This window comes from Sturnus vulgaris, unplaced genomic scaffold, assembly GCF_052056855.1.
Source record: "Sturnus vulgaris isolate bStuVul1 unplaced genomic scaffold, bStuVul1.hap1 Scaffold_195, whole genome shotgun sequence".
Taxonomy (NCBI): domain Eukaryota; kingdom Metazoa; phylum Chordata; class Aves; order Passeriformes; family Sturnidae; genus Sturnus; species Sturnus vulgaris.
This window is the reverse complement of record NW_028276170.1, coordinates 10,941,102-10,957,095: the sequence shown is the minus strand read 5'-3', so window position 1 is coordinate 10,957,095 and position 15,994 is coordinate 10,941,102. Positions and strand designations below refer to the sequence as shown.

At 57.7% G+C, this 15,994-nt stretch overlaps 1 protein-coding gene across 2 annotated transcripts; it reads right to left on the bottom strand.

Annotated features, from left to right (window-relative positions):
• Window positions 1–10,945: 10,945 nt before the first annotated feature.
• On the bottom strand, window positions 10,946–14,735 carry LOC148218074 (class I histocompatibility antigen, F10 alpha chain-like). 2 transcript variants are annotated; one of them, XM_088158015.1, is made up of 7 exons: window positions 14,482–14,735; window positions 13,933–14,208; window positions 13,521–13,793; window positions 13,332–13,436; window positions 13,198–13,233; window positions 13,047–13,078; window positions 10,946–12,486 (listed from the first exon to the last, which is right to left on the bottom strand). In XM_088158015.1, the coding sequence occupies exons 1-6, from the start codon at window positions 14,618–14,620 to the stop codon at window positions 13,053–13,055; spliced, it is 855 nt and encodes a 284-aa protein (XP_088014141.1). In that variant the 5' UTR covers window positions 14,621–14,735; the 3' UTR covers window positions 10,946–12,486; window positions 13,047–13,052. The 2 variants fall into 2 exon arrangements, with proteins under 2 accessions (XP_088014141.1, XP_088014143.1); XM_088158017.1 differs by having other exon boundaries at window positions 10,946–11,698.
• Between the last annotated feature and the right edge of the window lie 1,259 nt (window positions 14,736–15,994).

Sequence of the window (15,994 nt, the reverse complement as noted above, 5' to 3'; positions counted from 1 at the left end):
GGGCCTTCTGCAGGTGCCAGCCATGGTGAGGTACATCCACAAGTGGCTCACGGCCAATGAGTCTGCTGGGCACAGTCTGGACAAGGCCCTTCTGGAGCTGACCAGGGAATACCCCTGCGATGTGCTGATGACTCTCTTGCGCTGGGCCCCATCGGGTGACAGGTACGGCAGCCCCACCTGCCTTGAGGGTTTAGGGTTCCCCGGCCCGTTACCCTGTAGAGCCTGTCCCTGGTGACTGCCAGACAGGGGGACAGTTCCAGGAGCCTCTGGCTCCTCCGTTTGCCAGTGCTGCCATGTCAGCCCCTGAGCGTGCTGCCACGCTCCCTCCCTGCCCCTCAAGATGCCTGCACCCCCGTGGGCTGGCTGGGTGCTGCCAGCGAGGGCCGGTGGGCAGAGGCAGGGCTGACGGCCAGCGCGGGCCCCTGCAGCAGCCCAGGCCACAGTGCTGTGGCCCAGACCCCCCTGACACAGAGCTCTGACCCCACAGAGCTGCTACGGCCATGTGGGGAGTGATCATGTCCTCCACTGGGACTGCGGAGCCGGCGCTGCAGATACTCCTCAATGTGCTGAACGCCTGGCCAGTGGACAGTGTGTACACCTCCGATGGGGACAGCACAGGAGTCTTTGCCCTGGCTGTGAGTTCCTGCAACTGACCTTGGCTTGCCCCTAGGCCACCTCTCCAGCAGCTAGCTCTCTGTCCTCCCCCCAGCTGCATCTCTCTGCCTCAGGCACTGCGCTGAAACCTGCCTTAGGGGCAAGGTTCAGGGGCACCAGGCTGGGTGACCCCGCGGTGTCTCCCCCGGCCTCTCCCTGGCATGCTCGGGCCCTGCCACACGGATGTCTTGGCACTGAGTGTTGTCTCTGAGTGGTTCATTTTTTGCAGGCAACCGTGACACTGTGGAGGGTCTTCAACCTGACCTGGTGCCCACCTATAGTGTTGGAGTATTTTCCCCGTCTCTTTCTGTGTCTGCTCTTCCAAGTTTACATCAGCGCACTGGATACGCCAGAGGAGGTTGATACCTTCTGGAAGGGGTGCCAGGAGCAACTGGGCCTTGCCACCAACCCCCAAAGGTGCTCCATCCCAGTCCTCCCAGTGTCCCCATCCCTTCCAAGGCAGGAGCCAGGGCTGCCAGCATGACCTGGGCTTTGCTCTGCACACAGGTTTGCAGTGCAGACCCTGAAGGTCCTGCTCTGCCGAGTGCAGTGTGAGCGTGTTGTGGTAGCCATGGAAGGCAAGGCTGGCTGGGACACGCTGCTCTGTACTGACACCCACCACTATGCAGTGGGACTCCTGGCCAGGTGAGACCCCCTTCTCCCTGCTGCCCCCGGCACTTGTGTCCAGGGTGCCCCACACAGTTCCCATGGGCATGGGTGAGAGGGCTTTGTCACAAAGAGACGGACGAGCAGACTGGAAAAGGCTGGCAGAGGAAGGTGCCCGGGAACAGCCGCCTCCCAAAGCGCCCACGGGGTGCTTGGGAAAAGACTAGAGCTCCGTGGGTCACTCCTGGGAGAGCTTTGCCCTCTCGGCTCAGGGGCAATGATGCCTTTTCCCCCCACCAGGGAGATGCGCTGTGTCTCCATGATCTGGTGTTGCAGCTTCATCTCCTGCCTCTTGGAGCTCCTCAGCCAAGACATTTCAGACTGGCAGCTGCCTGCCATGGCGTTCCTTGTGGAGGTGAGCCCCATGGGCAGCACAGCTGAGCTGCCTCCCACCTCTCTGCCCTCTCACAGCCGCAGCTCCCTGGGACGGTGCCCGTGCCCTGTGCTGCTGCCTTGGCTCAGCCCTGTGCAGTTCTGAGCTCCTGCCAGCTGGGCACCCCGGTCACTGCTTTGTGCCTTTCAGGTCCTGGACCTCCTGGACATCAAAGAATGGGGTGACAGCCTCCTGGAGATCATGGCAAGGCGCCTGCAGAGCACGTCCAGGGAGATGCGTCTCCTGGTGCTCAGAGGCCTCGTGCAGCTCAGCAAGGACCCCTCGATGGTGAGAAGACAGCAGCGGCTGAAGCTGTGCTGGCAGTGTGGGGCTGGGGAAAGCAGCCCCTTGGGCTTGGCTGGCCTTTGGGAGCTGTGGCAGCTGCTCCCAGCTCTCCTGCGTTGCTGTTCAGCTGCCCGAGTGCTTCAGGACAGCCCTTCGGCCCCTGGGCTCCACAGCAGCAGCAGCAGCAGCGTGGGCTTGCCCTGCCTTGTCTTCCATGCAGAACATTAGAATGTACAGCCTGACAGAAAGCCTTGCGGACATGTTGCGGGATGCAGATGAAGACATCGTTGAGATGACCGTCGCGGTGCTCAGCTTTCTGCTCTCGCACAGACACCTCGCAATACCCAGCCCCATCGCCCTGCGGCTGGCTGGCGCGCTCTGGCCACTGCTGGACAACGTAAGGCTCTGTGCCCCCAGCCACGGCCACTGGGTGCTGCCCCCAAGTGTGGGGCCCCGTGGATTTTTGGGCCTGTGCACAGAGGGGCCTGGAGAAGCTGATGAGGAGGGCTTTTGCTTCCTTTCCAACAGGACAACCGCCATGTGCAGCTGCTCTCCATTCGCCTCTTCCAAGAGGTGATGAGGTTGGTAGCGGCCAAGGGTGAAAAGCCCCTCAAGATGCTTGTGAGCAAGAGCCTGCTGCCACTCTTCTTCAACTGCCACGATGAGAACATGCGTGTGGCAGAGGTGAGGACTCCTGGGCGCTGCTGTCCTCCTGGCAGGGGGCTCAGCTGTCTCCCTGCACCCGGGCACCTCATGGGCTCCAGCCTCCTCCTGGCCTTGGCACAGGGAGGCAGCTCCTGTGCCCTGGGCTGCGGTGCCATCTCTGGGTCTCTGCTGCTCTGCAGGCCTCTTGTGAAACGCTGCTTTCTGCACTAACCTTCCTGAAGAGGAGAGATCTTGAGCAGCTGCTGATGGCGGATCAGATGTGGAGGTTTGGCGAGTGCTTGGTAAGAACGCTGCTCCCTTCCCTGCGCTGCCCACGCGGGCTCTTCTCCAGGCTCCTCTGGCCCCAGGGCCGGAGCTGATGGAGCCCCGAGCTCCATCAAGCCCGCGCCTTGCCGGGCCCTCTGCCCCGCTCAGGGCTGTGCGGGCAGGGCAGGCCGGGGCCAAGGGACAGAGCCCGCGCCAACCCTTCCCTCCGTGCCCTGCCGCTCTCTCCAGCTGGCACAGGACAGGAGCCGAGCGGCCGAGCTGCTGCGCCAGGCGCTGCCGTACCTGCGGAGCCCACAGGAGCCCCTGCGAGAGGCGGCCCTCAGGTTTCTTGGTGAGCCACAAGCCCGGCTCCCTCCCCGCCCCGCCGCAGCTCGGCCCCAGCCCCGCCTGCTGCCCCGGCAGCGCCATCCGGGCCGGGGCTCTGGAGCCCCGCCTGCCCTCGGCGCCGCTGCCGCCCTCTCGCAGCCGTGTCCTTGGGCGTCAGGATGCGGCGAGGGCCGGGCCTGAGCCCTGCAGGGGAAGGCGCTGCTGTGGCCGCAGGGCTGGCAGCGCCGCTGCGGGGCAGCTGTGCGGCTGGGGCCGTGACAGGCTCTGTGTTGGCAGGGATGGCCGGGCGGTTCCTGAGAGAGCAGCAGCGAGAGTTGCAGCTCATGTGCAGGGGTGAGTGAGGCCAGCGGGCTGTCAGCGGGGGCTGGCGCTGGCAGCTGCGTTCCCTGCCCCGGCTGGGAGGGCTCTGCTCCCTGCGCGCACGAGGGGCGGCGTGGGCAGAGCACAGAGACCTTCCAGGGGCCTGCGGGAGGGACATTGGTGGCCAGCGCCTTCCAGCTGATCCTTGCTGTCTCCTGCTTCCTCCAGGCCATGGCAAGAGCTGCCGTGTGGGAGGGATGGGGCAGGAGGGTCTCCCCAGGTCCCTGCAGATGCAGGCTCTGACTGTGGCTCTGTTCCTCTCTCTTCCAGCCCTTCAGGACATGAGAGATGACACCAGCCCTGCCATCTCATGCCTGGCTCTTCAGACTCTGTACATCAACAGAGCTGTACAGAGCATTCCCTCCTCCCGACTACAGCAGATGCGAGATGGATTCCTCCGGCTCTGGAAGTCACGGCCTTCCCTGTGTCGCGGGGGCTGGTTGTCCTGTGTGAGCAGTGTGGAGAACTGATCTGGGAGGCTGCGTCTGCTGGGGCCACCTGAGCCTGCAGGGAACACATCTGCACTTCAAGGACGTTCTTTCACCCCTCTGTAGGATTAGTAAATTGCTGTTGTCATACACAGAGGTCCAGGAGCTTTCTTTTGGTGCCCAGAGTCTTCAGGCCAATGGAGAAGAGGGCACAAAGGGTGCTTGTGCTCGCCAAGTTGGCCAAGCGTGCGGTGTGGAAGGGAAAGTGGCCAAAAGGCCCTTGGCCTTTGGTGGTTCTGTGGAAGCCTTAAGGCTTCTGACAGAGCGGGCGGGCAGAGGCCGGAGCTGCGGCGGGGATCCCTGAGAGACCGGTCCCTGGAGATGGCCAGCACCCCTCTGCCAGCCTGGAAGCGCCATCTGTGTCCTGCCCGTGTGTTGCTGGCTGGATTGCTGAGGGCTCTGAGGTGCCTCTTGATGCGGCTCCTCTGCAGCTCCTTCAGCAGCCAGGCAGGCCTGGGGGAGGCGTGGAGGGCACGGGACAGTGGGAGGCCATGAAGGGCTGCGGTGCTGCCAAGGCCTGCCCGGAGAAGGCAGTGGGAAGGCGTGAGGGGGATGCGTGTGGCGCTGGGTGGCGGGAGGCTGTGATGGGCCAGGAGGACTTGTGTGGATGGGTTGGTGGGAAGCCCTGAGGAACTGGGTGGCAGAGGCCATAAGCAGCCCCCAGACAGCCACCTTCTTCCTGCCAGCCGGCTGCTCTGGCGCTTCCCCGATGCGTCTCTGGTGCCCGCGGCAGAAGCCCTCGAGGCCTGGCCTCAGCAGGACGGTGGGGACAGCCCCGAGGTGCCCAGGCTGCTTTGGTCAGGGACAAGGAGGGGCAGGGAGGGACAAGGAGGTCCTGCTGGAGCACGGCCACTGGCTGCTGCAGGCGAGGAGCAGTGGGAAGTGGCAGCGCTGGCGATCAGCCCGGGTCCCCAGAGCTGTCCAGGCCACTGTGCTGTGTGGCCAAGACTCCCCTGACACTGAGCTCGGGACCCACAGAGCTGCTGCCACCATGGCAAGAACGATGTCTCCTGGAGCTGGCCTGTGGAGCTCCTGCTGTCAACGTGGCTCTGGACACCAGAGAAAAATGACCAGAGTGTGCACAGGAACAGCAGCACCCAGAAGGCTTGTACCTCCTCAGGAAGACATGCACACCAGACAGGATGCCAAAAGAGAGAGAGGCTGGAGAACACAGCCCAGCCCTGCATTCCCAGGCAGGGACTGCCCTGGGATGCTCCAGGGATGGGGTGTGGCTGCCTGGGGGTTCAGGCCCAGCCCCTCTTCTGTCCTATCCATGGGCATGTTGGATGGGATGGGATGGGATGGGATGGGATGGGATGGGATGGGATGGGATGGGATGGGATGGGATGGGATGGGATGGGATGGGATGGGATGGGATGGGATGGGGCTAAGCTGGCTGCAGGCACCAGCCCTGTGGCCCAGCTCTGCTACTCACCCTCCTGCAGCAGCTGGATCTGCTCCAGCTCTTCAGGCTGCTGTGCTGAGGGAGCTGCAGCCTCCTCCTCCTCCTTCACCCAGGCCAGCTTGGGCACTCTGGGTGGTGTCTGCTCCATGTCAGTGTATGGAGTTGGGACTGCTTGCAGGAGAGATGTCTCGGAAAAGCTCCAGATGAGCAAGTGCTGCACTTGTGCCTTGTAGGCAACAGAGAAGCCTTGGGAAGGCTACAGGACACCGTGTCCTGCAGTCTGTCCTCGAGGTCACCTGCAGAGGAAACGCTTTGGAAAAGCTCTGGGTCAGTAGGGAACAAGCTGGACTGATGTGGGAGGACCTATGAATTGGGGGGGATGGGTGCAGGGTTCCCAACTTCGGAAGGAAACTGTGAGGTCACTGCTGAACTGGCGGGACATCATGTGTTGGATAACTCTAAATTTTGGTGTTTGTAGTTGAGAGAACCCCACCTTTTGGGGAGTAGACACTCCTGAATTGGGAGACTGTGGGAGATAAGACCGCAATTTTTGGGGATCAATGTGGGGAAGGCAGTGGGGGGAACCCCAATTTTAAGTGAATGACTGTGGGGGAGCCCCCATTTTACCCTGCCCCATACTGGGGCGTCACTCTGGGGTTCTCCCTGACCCCCTCTTCCCCAGATGATTTTGGGGGTGCGCCGGGCCGGGGGCTTCACCCGCTGGTTGGGGGTCGAGTGCTCGAGTGCGGACGAGGCGCTGGCGGCTGCTGGGGCTGGGGCTGACATCATCCTGCTGGACAACCTGAGACCCCAGGTGAGCCCCAAAACCGGAGGGGGGCCAATAGTGGTGGGACCCCAAGTGTGGGCTGGACTCCAAAAATGGGGGGTTAGATTCTAAAAATGGGGATAAACCCAAAAAATGGGACACAGGGGACATCCCGGGGTGAGGCTACACCAGTAAAATGGGAATCTGCTGTAAATGTGGGCCACCCCAAAGATACGAGGGATAATCCCAATTTCGGGGGAGTCAGAGGGTTGGATAATCCCAGTTTGTGAGGTTTTGGGTGAAGGGACCCTTAACTTGGGGAGTTTAGGTGGGGGGACTGTAATTTGGGGGTCAGGGGTGGGCAAATGCCTGGATTGGAGGTGTTGAATAGGAGGCCACAATTTTGGGTGGTTCTGGGTGGGGGGACAGCTATTTGGATTGGAGAGCCCAAATTTGGGGTTGTTCTGGAGGTCAGTGGTGGGTGGTACCCCCAGTTGGGCAGATGTTGGGTGGGAATCTATTTTTATTGAGTTTTTATTGGGTTTAATCAGGATAACCCTTGATTTGGAGGGGTTGGAGGTGGACACCCCAATTTTGGAGCTCAGTGGGTAGAACAATCCCTGAATTGGGGGTTTCCTGTGGGGGAGGTCCCACATTGGGCAGATTTGGGCCAATTTGGGGGGGGATTCTGCACTATGTAGCATCCATATGTCCGGTGTACCCCCAAATTTTGGGGAGGGGGTGCTCCCTGCTAACAGGGTGTCCCCCCAGGAGCTGCACTCGGCTGCGGCGCAGGTCAAGGCTGCACATCCCGGAGTGACGGTGGAGGCCAGCGGGGGCATCGTTTTGGAGACCCTCCCCCAGTTTTTGGGGCCCCACATCGACGTGGTGTCCATGGGGTGTCTGACCCACAGTGCCCCCGCCCTGGACTTTGCGCTGCGGGTGCTGGAACCCTAAAATCCATCCCCCTGACCCTGAAAACCCAGCCTAGGACCCCAAAAATCCATCCTAGGACCCTAAAAACCTACTCTGGAACCCCAAAACCCAACCTGAGATGCCCAAATCCATCCTGGGGAGGGTGAAACTCACTGTGAAACTCCAAAATCCACCCTGGGAATCCTCAAACCCCAAAGGCCTTCCATTAAGGGGTCTGTGAAATCTGGCACTGGGACCCACAAAATCCATCTTGCACCCCAAAATCTATCTTGGAACCCCTAAATCAACTCTGGGACCCCAAAATTCCACCCTGAGGCCCTCCAGAACCTATCCTGGGACCCCCAAATCCCCCCTGAGACCCCACAAAGCCCACCCTGAGGATCCCAAATCTCCATCCTGGGCTACTCCCACTCACCTCCCCCCTCTAAGGTGGACCCAAAATTCCACCTTGAGGTGTCCCCATCCCCCTTTAATCTTTGTACCTCCAAATAAAGCCCTACCTCACCTCCCCCACTTGTCCCCTCAGTTTTTTCAGGGGTCCAAACTCCAGGTAGGGGGAGGGTCCAGACTCAGTTTGAGGATTCCAGACCCCAGTTTGAGAGGCCCAGGTCCCAGGGTGGAGAGCTGAGACCTCAGTGTGAGGATCCCAGATCACGCTGGAGGGCTGCAGACCCCAGTTTGGGGGTACCAGATCTCAGTTTAAGACTCCCAGACCCAGTTTAAAGAACCCAGATTACAGTTTGAGGGTCCCTGACCCCAGTTTAGGAGTCCAGGACCTGAACCCCCCATCTGAGGGACCCAAACCCCAGTTTAGGGGTATCAGATCTCAGTGTGAGGGTCCCAGACCCACCAGCAGCACACCTGGCAGCACCGTAACACTGGGAATTAGGATCAGAGGAGAAGTCCTGCTGTAAATCACAAAATCAGGGTCTAATTCCTGGCCTGATCCCAACCCACCCCATCACACCTGTGTGCCCACCTGCCCACAGGTACCTTTGGGATGTCTTAAAAGAAATTTAAAAAGCAATTACTTAAAACTTAAAAAAACTAATTTATTTACAAAACTATAGTTGGCTTGGCAGCCATAATCCTTAGGACAAAGTGATCTCCAGGCTCAAGGACGCCTGTGTGACCCTTCAGACTTAAAGTGCTGCCCCAGTCTGGGGCTGGGGGTGGATCCAGCCACACCCAGAGCCTTCTCTGAGAAGAACCCTAGGAAGTCAAGGAGTCCTTTCTGCACCTTGTGAATCAGCAGGAGGGTGTCCCTGATCAGTCGAGCCTGAATGTCCCACTCTGGGCACAACAGGCCCCCAGCTCAGCAGTGCCAGCACCACAGAGCTCGCAGGGACTGTCCCGGTGTCCGCTGCTCCTTCGGCTCCTCAGGATCGAGCTGCTCTGAGCTGCCAGACAACGCGTGAGTTCACCCCCATCTTTCTGCAAGGCCTGAAGTTCTGTGACCAAAACAGAGCCGAGATGAGTTCCCGTGTTTGTAGAGACCCCCCCAGTCTCCCAGCCCTCACTCCCCACTCCCCACTGAAATCCAGAGCAGGCAGCTCCTCGCTCTGGTCCTGGGGATGTCACACGATGGTCCCTGGGCACAGAGCTCTGTCAGCCCCTGCTGTTCCCCAGCACGATCCCAAACAACCAGGGACCACCAGCAGCCTGGATGTGGCACTGGGCAGGGGCTGGGGGGGACAGGGGCTGCCCAAAGAGGGACCCCGGGCTGGGGCTCATGAACCTGATGGTCCAGTCTTGCACACATTGCTGAGGGTCCCTCAGGCACTGCAGGCTCTGATGAAGGTGCTGCTCAGCCCTGCTGCTGTCCTTTTCCATCTGGAGGGACCATAAAGATGTGGCATTGTCACACATCTTCCAGGTGGCTGGAGCAGCCCCTCCTGGCAGCAGCCCCATTACCAAGAGCCCTCCTCCCTCCCACTGGGTGCAGGAAGGGGAGATGGGACTGGAGGAGAGCCCCTGGGGCTCTGTTCTTGAGCCAGGAACAAGGATGCAGCTCCAGGCTGTGGGGTCTCTTCCCTAGGCCCAGCTGCAGAGCCCACGGCCCAGCACAGTCCCTGGGGCACATCCTCACCAAGCAGTCAGCCATCCTCCAGCTCTGCCCTGTCTTCACCACGTGCTTCAGCTCCTTCCACTTGAGGAGCTCTGCGATAGCAAGGACGGCATTCCTGGAGGCCTGTGGAACAGCAGGAACTGGGAGATGGCTCCAGGGCCTGGGAAAGTTGACCTGGGGTGACTCTGCCTTTAGGGAGCTGCCAAAACATCCGGGAATGGCCCCCAGGTACAGGGATTGAGGCCCAAATGCCTGCTCTCCAACACCTTTGGGGACACACCTGTCCACACCTCGGTGTCCTGGCCTGGTGCTGAGCCCTGCTGGAGTGGGCAGGGCAGGTGCTGGCAATGCCAACTTGGCTCTGCAGGGACCCTTCCCTGGGCTGTGCTTGGGGAATGCTGCCCAAGGCCTGGAGCCCCAGGGGGGGTCAACCACCCCTCTCCGTGTCAGTGCTCAGCCTTGGCAGCAGTGCCTGGCCCACCCTGGGGGCCTCGTCATTCATGGGGAGGATGAGCAGGGCCAGGACACTGCACGCAGTTCTTCATCCACTTCTTCCCCTTCCCCAGCCCTGCCCTCAGCAGCCTCTGAAGGAGCGCGTGCAGCGCTCCCACACCCAGCTTTCCTCCTGGAAGGAACGAGGAAAGGGGAGCTTCAGGAGCAGCAGCTCCCTGCCCATAGTGATGTGAAAAACGAGGTTCACTTTCCTGGTAAATTTTACAGGGTTTAATTAAAAAAAAAAACAAAAAAACCAAATAGGAGACTAAGACAGTAAAGCAAAGGGTTAATGTGGCTGAGTGCTGGGCATTCAGCCAAGGGCACACACTCAGAAAACACTTCCTTAAATGCATCAACGTGTTGCATATTCATTGACCTTCATTATTCAAAATCATCAACCCCAACCTGTAAATCAACTTTTTTTTGTAGCTATCCTGTCCTACTCCTCATCAATAAATTCCTTCCCTGGAGTTCTGGTTATCTTCATCCAGATAGGATAATCTAATGTCTTGGTTTAATTTGAATTTTTGAATTTCGTGGCCAACGCACCAAATAATGTTATAGTTTTGACTTGCCAATTTAAATACACTCATTTTCTGTTGTGAGACAGAACCAGGAGCAAAAGAACAAGTCAGGCCTAAAACTTAAAAGGGTATAAAAAACTTTATGAACTACACAAAGAAAGAAAAGCAAATTCAGAATAAGATCTTCAGGCCACTCTTTCCTCCTGTTGGGGATTGAATTGTTCCCTTTTCTCTCTGTGGAATTTTTCCCATTGTTATGTTTAGTATTTGTGGTTACACCTTAGTAGCAATAGTTTTCTCTTGCGGGGGTGTGGGGGGGAGACCGGAAAAGGAAAAGGTGGGAGAGGGGTCTGGGGGGGGACTCTGCTCTCTCACTTCGCCCAAGGAGTGGAAGGAGGACGCCCCGTGCTCGGATCTGGCATCTCCCCTGCCATCCCAGCACTGAGATCCACGCTCCCTGCCTTTGGACATCGCTCTGCTGCTCTCCCACCTCACCCTGCTACCTCCGGACACTCTGGTGAGCACCACGACCGACACCGTGAGGGGGGAGTCACTCCCCCATCCCTCTCACCCCTGGGCCGCTGCCGCCATCACTCCAGCCCCTCTTCAACTGCGCGGGACCTCCCTGCCCCCAGCACCGGTAACAGCACAGGGAGAGAGGGCTTTGGCCAAAGGGACTGGAACTGAGCTATACTGTTCTCTTCTGTTGTCAGTTTTTATAGCTGTTGTTGTTTCTGCTATTTTGCCTTGTTAGATATCAGTAAAGAACTGTTATTCCTATCCCCATATCTCCTGCCTGAAGGCCTCTGATTTGAAACTAAAATAATTAGAAGGGAGGGGGTTGCACTCTGCATCTCAGGAAAGGGGTTCTCTCCTTTCCTTAGAAAAATACCTGTCTTTCAAACCAAGACAGGGCACCATTTCACAGTGGTGGTAATAAAGAGATGGGGTCTCCAGCTTGATGTAAGCGTGAAGCCATTTATTGATACACACAGCTGAATGTACATACCTTTTCAGCTATAGCTAAAAACAGCACACCAAAAATATTTGTGGAACTAGGCTATATTGCACAATTGTAACTAAGTAACATTGCTGAATCAATGCCCCATTCCAAGCAAACCAGGTATCTTGGCTTGCAAAGTAGGATGTAACCAAAAGATGTATTCTGTCACCGCTTGTTGAAACCAGATGGGGCAGTGATCCTTATCTCCATGGGAGATACCCTCTGTTAATGAGCTATCTGTCAAAAGCAGGTGGGGCAGTGTTCTTTATCTTCTCCACAACCCATCCTTCCTTCAGGAAGATATCTTCTGTTAATGGGCCATTGAGTGCCACTGCATGACTGATAAAATTCCATCATCCCATTGGGAGATGCTCCAGCCAGGGGGAGGAGCTGAGCATTTTGTACCTAGATAAATCTGAGATTTGGAATATCAGAGCAGCCTTTTTTCCCACTGGATTCCAGAGGAAAACCAGACCCTTCTACATCATCACTAGATCTACAGAGGAAAACTGTATCTGTCTACAGGAGCACTGCTTCAACAGAACCACATCTGCCACTCCAGGAGGACTGCAGCCAGTATTTATTGGGACTGCTACCAACACCCTGACTGATGGGGTGTCAGGTTGTATTCTGACTGTGTTTTGCGTTTGCTCTTTTTGTAATACTGTATTTCTATTTTAATTTTTCCTAGTAAAGAACTATTACTCCTATTCCCATATATTTGCCTGAGAGCCCCTTAATTTCGAATTTATAATAATGTGGAGGGAGGGGAATTACATTTTCCATTTTAAGAGAGGTTCCTGCCTTTCTTAGCAGACACCTGTCTTTCAAACCCAGCCACCAGGTATGTACGGTATTTGCATGATTCCCCACAAACCATCACACTAACCACATCGTACCAAGCACTCTCTTATCTCTTACATTCCTTCTTCAGAATCCCACTTACTCTTGCCAAGCTTTGCGGTCTACTATGGCTAACACATCTATGTCACTTGTTACAAGCTGAGCTCTGCTTCTAGTCTTGCTCTCTAGCTGCATTCCCACAGTTCTTGGCTTTAAAACACTGGAAAATGGGAAATTGATCCGTTAGCAAGAGCTGTGGGTGGGTGGGAGCACTGGGATGAGCTCTGCTGGCAATTCTCGGTTTCCCAGGAAAAGGGAAGGGGCTGGATCCAGCTCCATGAATCGCTCAGGCAGTGATTCCTGCCAGGATGAGAGAGGGTCACAGTGTCACCCTGTCCCTGTCCCCATCCCACAGGATGGACCTGGCTGGAGCCCATGGAGAGAGGGAGCTGCTCCAGAAGCTCACCTGATCCCGCCACAATCCTGCTTCATCGATCCCACCTGATCCTGCTCCATCCATCCTGCCCTAATCCCTCTCTGGAATCCCAACCTGATCCCATCCCAATCCTGCTACAATCCCGCTCCATCCTTCCCAGCTGATCCTGTTCTGGAATCCCTCCCTGAGCCTGCCCCGTACGTCCCACACCAATCCTACTCCATTCATTCCAACTGATCCTGCCCCATCCATCCATCCATCCATCCATCCATCCATCCATCCATCCATCCATCCATCCATCCCAACTGATCCTGCTCCATCCATCCCACATGATTCTGCTCCATAATCCAGCCCCTATCCCATTCCACAATACCGTCTGATCCTCCTCGGGACCCCTGCTCTGATCCAGAATCCCTCCCTGATCCCAATCTGTCCATCTTGCCCCAATTACCCTCTGGAATCCCACCCTCATCCTGCTCCATACCTGTGGTCAAGCCATTATTTCCATGTCATTTCCTGCAGAAAGAGAAGATCCATGAGATTCTATCATAGATCACACACCAGGATTAACCCCAGGATCCATCCTGGGATCTGCACAGAGGGGATCCAGAGCTGGATCCACCACTGGTACTCACGGGCTGCCATGCTGTATTCATTCCTGTCCCTCCTCCCTGTGGAAAAACAGAAGGATCAGTGCTGGTGGCACAGGATTCCCAGAACAGTGCCAGGTGGATCCATGCCCCTTCCCAACCCCCATCCCGTGTGTTACCGGATTGGTGCTTCCAGACAATGAATCCAATGAAGGCAATGAGGATGATGATGGCAGCGACGGACACAGCGACCACCACAGTGAGATTCCCGCCGGATGTTGGCTCTGGGAAACATGGGATGGTGAGGAGGTGAGGGGAATCCCCAGTTGGGAATTCCAAATTCCCACATTCCACATTCCCAGCCTCACCCCAAGTGAAGATCCCAGGCTCTGACATTCCGGGATGCTCCACCCGGCACCGGTACTGCTCCCGCTCCTCCGGCCGCGCCTCGATCCTGGCCCAGGTGTGGAAGGTGCCGTCGCTGTTGGGAACGATCCCGTCCCACTCCGTCTCCTGATCCCAGATTTCATCCCCCTTCATCCAGTTGACTGCGATGGAGCTGGGGTAGAATCCGTACGCATGGCAGGACAAGATCAGCGTCCCCTGTTCCTCTTTTCCAGACACATGGACATCAGGGGGCTCTGGATGGGAGAGACATCCATGGAATTCCATGGGAATGGCATGGGGGTGAGATCTGCCAATGGAATTCCCACAGGAATTATCGTGTTCCCAAGTCCTCCATTCCCAAATCCCACATTCCCACAGGAATTCTGCACCCACCTTTGCGGTCCAGCTCCTTCTGTCCGTATCTGACGTATTTCTGGAGCCATTCCAGGCATTCGTGCTCCAGGTAATCCGACAAAACCTCAACCTCTTTCCCTTCATGCTCCCAGCGACTCCTGGTGATCTCAGCAGCGCTGTCGGCCGCCACCAATCTCCTGGATCCCAGGTCAAAGGAGATGAAATCCCGCCCATTGTAGCCATACCGCTCAGATCCACGGATGCTCCCATCAGACAGGAGATCACAGCCGGAAAGCAGCAACCATGTGTGGAGACCTGGGGGGATTGTATCCACAGAAACCCATGGAATTGTGTCCCAGCCCCACAGAGCCCCATTCCAGCCCTATGGAGCCCCAGAGTCTGATGGAGACACACAGAGCCTCATCCCAGCCCCATGGATCCACATCCCAACCCATGGATCACAAGATATCCCATACCAGCCTAATGGATCCTCATCTCAGCCCCTTGGTCCCCTGTGAATCCCCATCCCCATAAATCCCTTTTCAACCCCACAGATTCCATCCCAGCCCCACAGATCCCCTCACTCACCCCTGCTCTGGTTGTACAAGTCCTGCACTGCCTCCAGGTTCCTGCAAGCCGTGTGCTGGTGCCTCTCGCAGAGCTGGGTCCCCCTATCCCAATATCCCTGCTCAGCTCCATCCTTTATCCACTGTGTCAGTGGCTCCATCCGGCCCCTCTCGCTGTCGTAGCGTGTGAAGGGGATCCCATCCAGGTATCCAATGCACGTGAACTGAGGGATCCCAGGGCTGGGCTCTGACACCGTCACATGCAGGTAACGCAGGGAGTGGAGAACTGGGGGGACACAGAGATTTGGGGGGGTTGAGGGGGTCACGGATCAATGAAAGAGGAACTGGGAGAGCTGAGAAGGGGGTGCATGGGGTCCCAGTGTCCAGGAATGGCGGCTCAGCATCAAGGAAAGGGGGATACAAGGACTTGGAGATGTGGGATTGGGGTTTCAGGGGATCCCTGTGTCCAGGAAAGGGGGTCTAGGGGACTCCAGTGCCAAGGAAAGAGGGGTCACAAGGTAGGGAGACCCGGGATGATTGGAATGGGGGGCTCGGGGGTTCTTGATACAGAGGGAAAGGTGGGCTGAGGGCTAAGAAAAGCAGGAATGGGGGTCTAAGGGGTCTCAGAATCAAGGAAAAGGGGGGTCTGGGGCTGGGAGTGGTGGGATGCATGGGAAGGGGGATGCAGGGGGGGATTGATACTGGATAAGGGAGTGCAGGGGGGTCCCAGTGCCCGGGACTGGAAATTCAAGGGGGTCCCAGAGCCCAGAATCCCCCCTGGGACCCTCAATGACCCTCCAGGGACCTTCCTGGACCCCTTGGGACACCCCCGCAGGACGAGCAGGGGGTGGAGAACTCGGGGGACACAGAGTTTAGGGGAGGGCAAGAAGCAGAAGGGGGAGAGCTGGGAAGGGTCCAAGGTCAAAGAGGAGACTGGGAGAGGCGGGATGGGGGATCCACGTGGTCTCTGTCCACGGGAGGGGGGTCCAGGGGTCGCCGGTGTTGAGGGAAAGGGGGGTCTGGGAGCTAGGAAAAGTAGGAATGGGGGTCCAGGGAGTCCCTGGGTCACGGGAAAGGGAGGTCTGGAGCTGGGAGAGGTGAGCAGATCCCAGAGGCGCAGCCCGGGAGACGGGAAAGAGACCGAGAGAGTGCGGTGGGGGAGCAGACGGGGGGAAAAGAGGAATTCCAGGGAATTCATCTGGATCCCATTGGATCCCCGCTGCGACCCCCCTGAGACCCTTGGGACCCCGTTTCAGGAAGCGGCGGGAGTGGAAAACGGGGAGGACACGGAAAGTTGGGAGGTCCGGAGGGTCCAAAGGGCGAGACTGGGTCTGCCAAAAGCGGGATGCACGAAAAGGAGGTGCAGGGGCGTCCCAGACCCGGAAATGGAGATTCAGGGGTGTCCCAGTGCCCAGGAATGGGGGTTCAGGAGAGTTCCTGGTCTGCGATTCGGGGTTCAAAGGGATCCTGATCCCCAGGAATGGGGGTTATGGGGGGTCCCGGTGCCAGATAAGGGGGTACAGGGGGGTCCCGGT

Bases quoted from the DNA above. Each gene is read 5' to 3' on its own strand.
- LOC148218074 (XM_088158015.1), bottom strand. From the start codon at position 14,620: ATGGAGCCACTGACACAGTGGATAAAGGATGGAGCTGAGCAGGGATAT. The intron at 14,209-14,481 runs GTGAGTGAGGGG...CAATCCCCCCAG, and splicing joins CTTGTACAACCAGAGCAGGG to GTCTCCACACATGGTTGCTG. The intron at 13,794-13,932 runs GTGGGTGCAGAA...TCTCCCATCCAG, and splicing joins GAAGGAGCTGGACCGCAAAG to AGCCCCCTGATGTCCATGTG.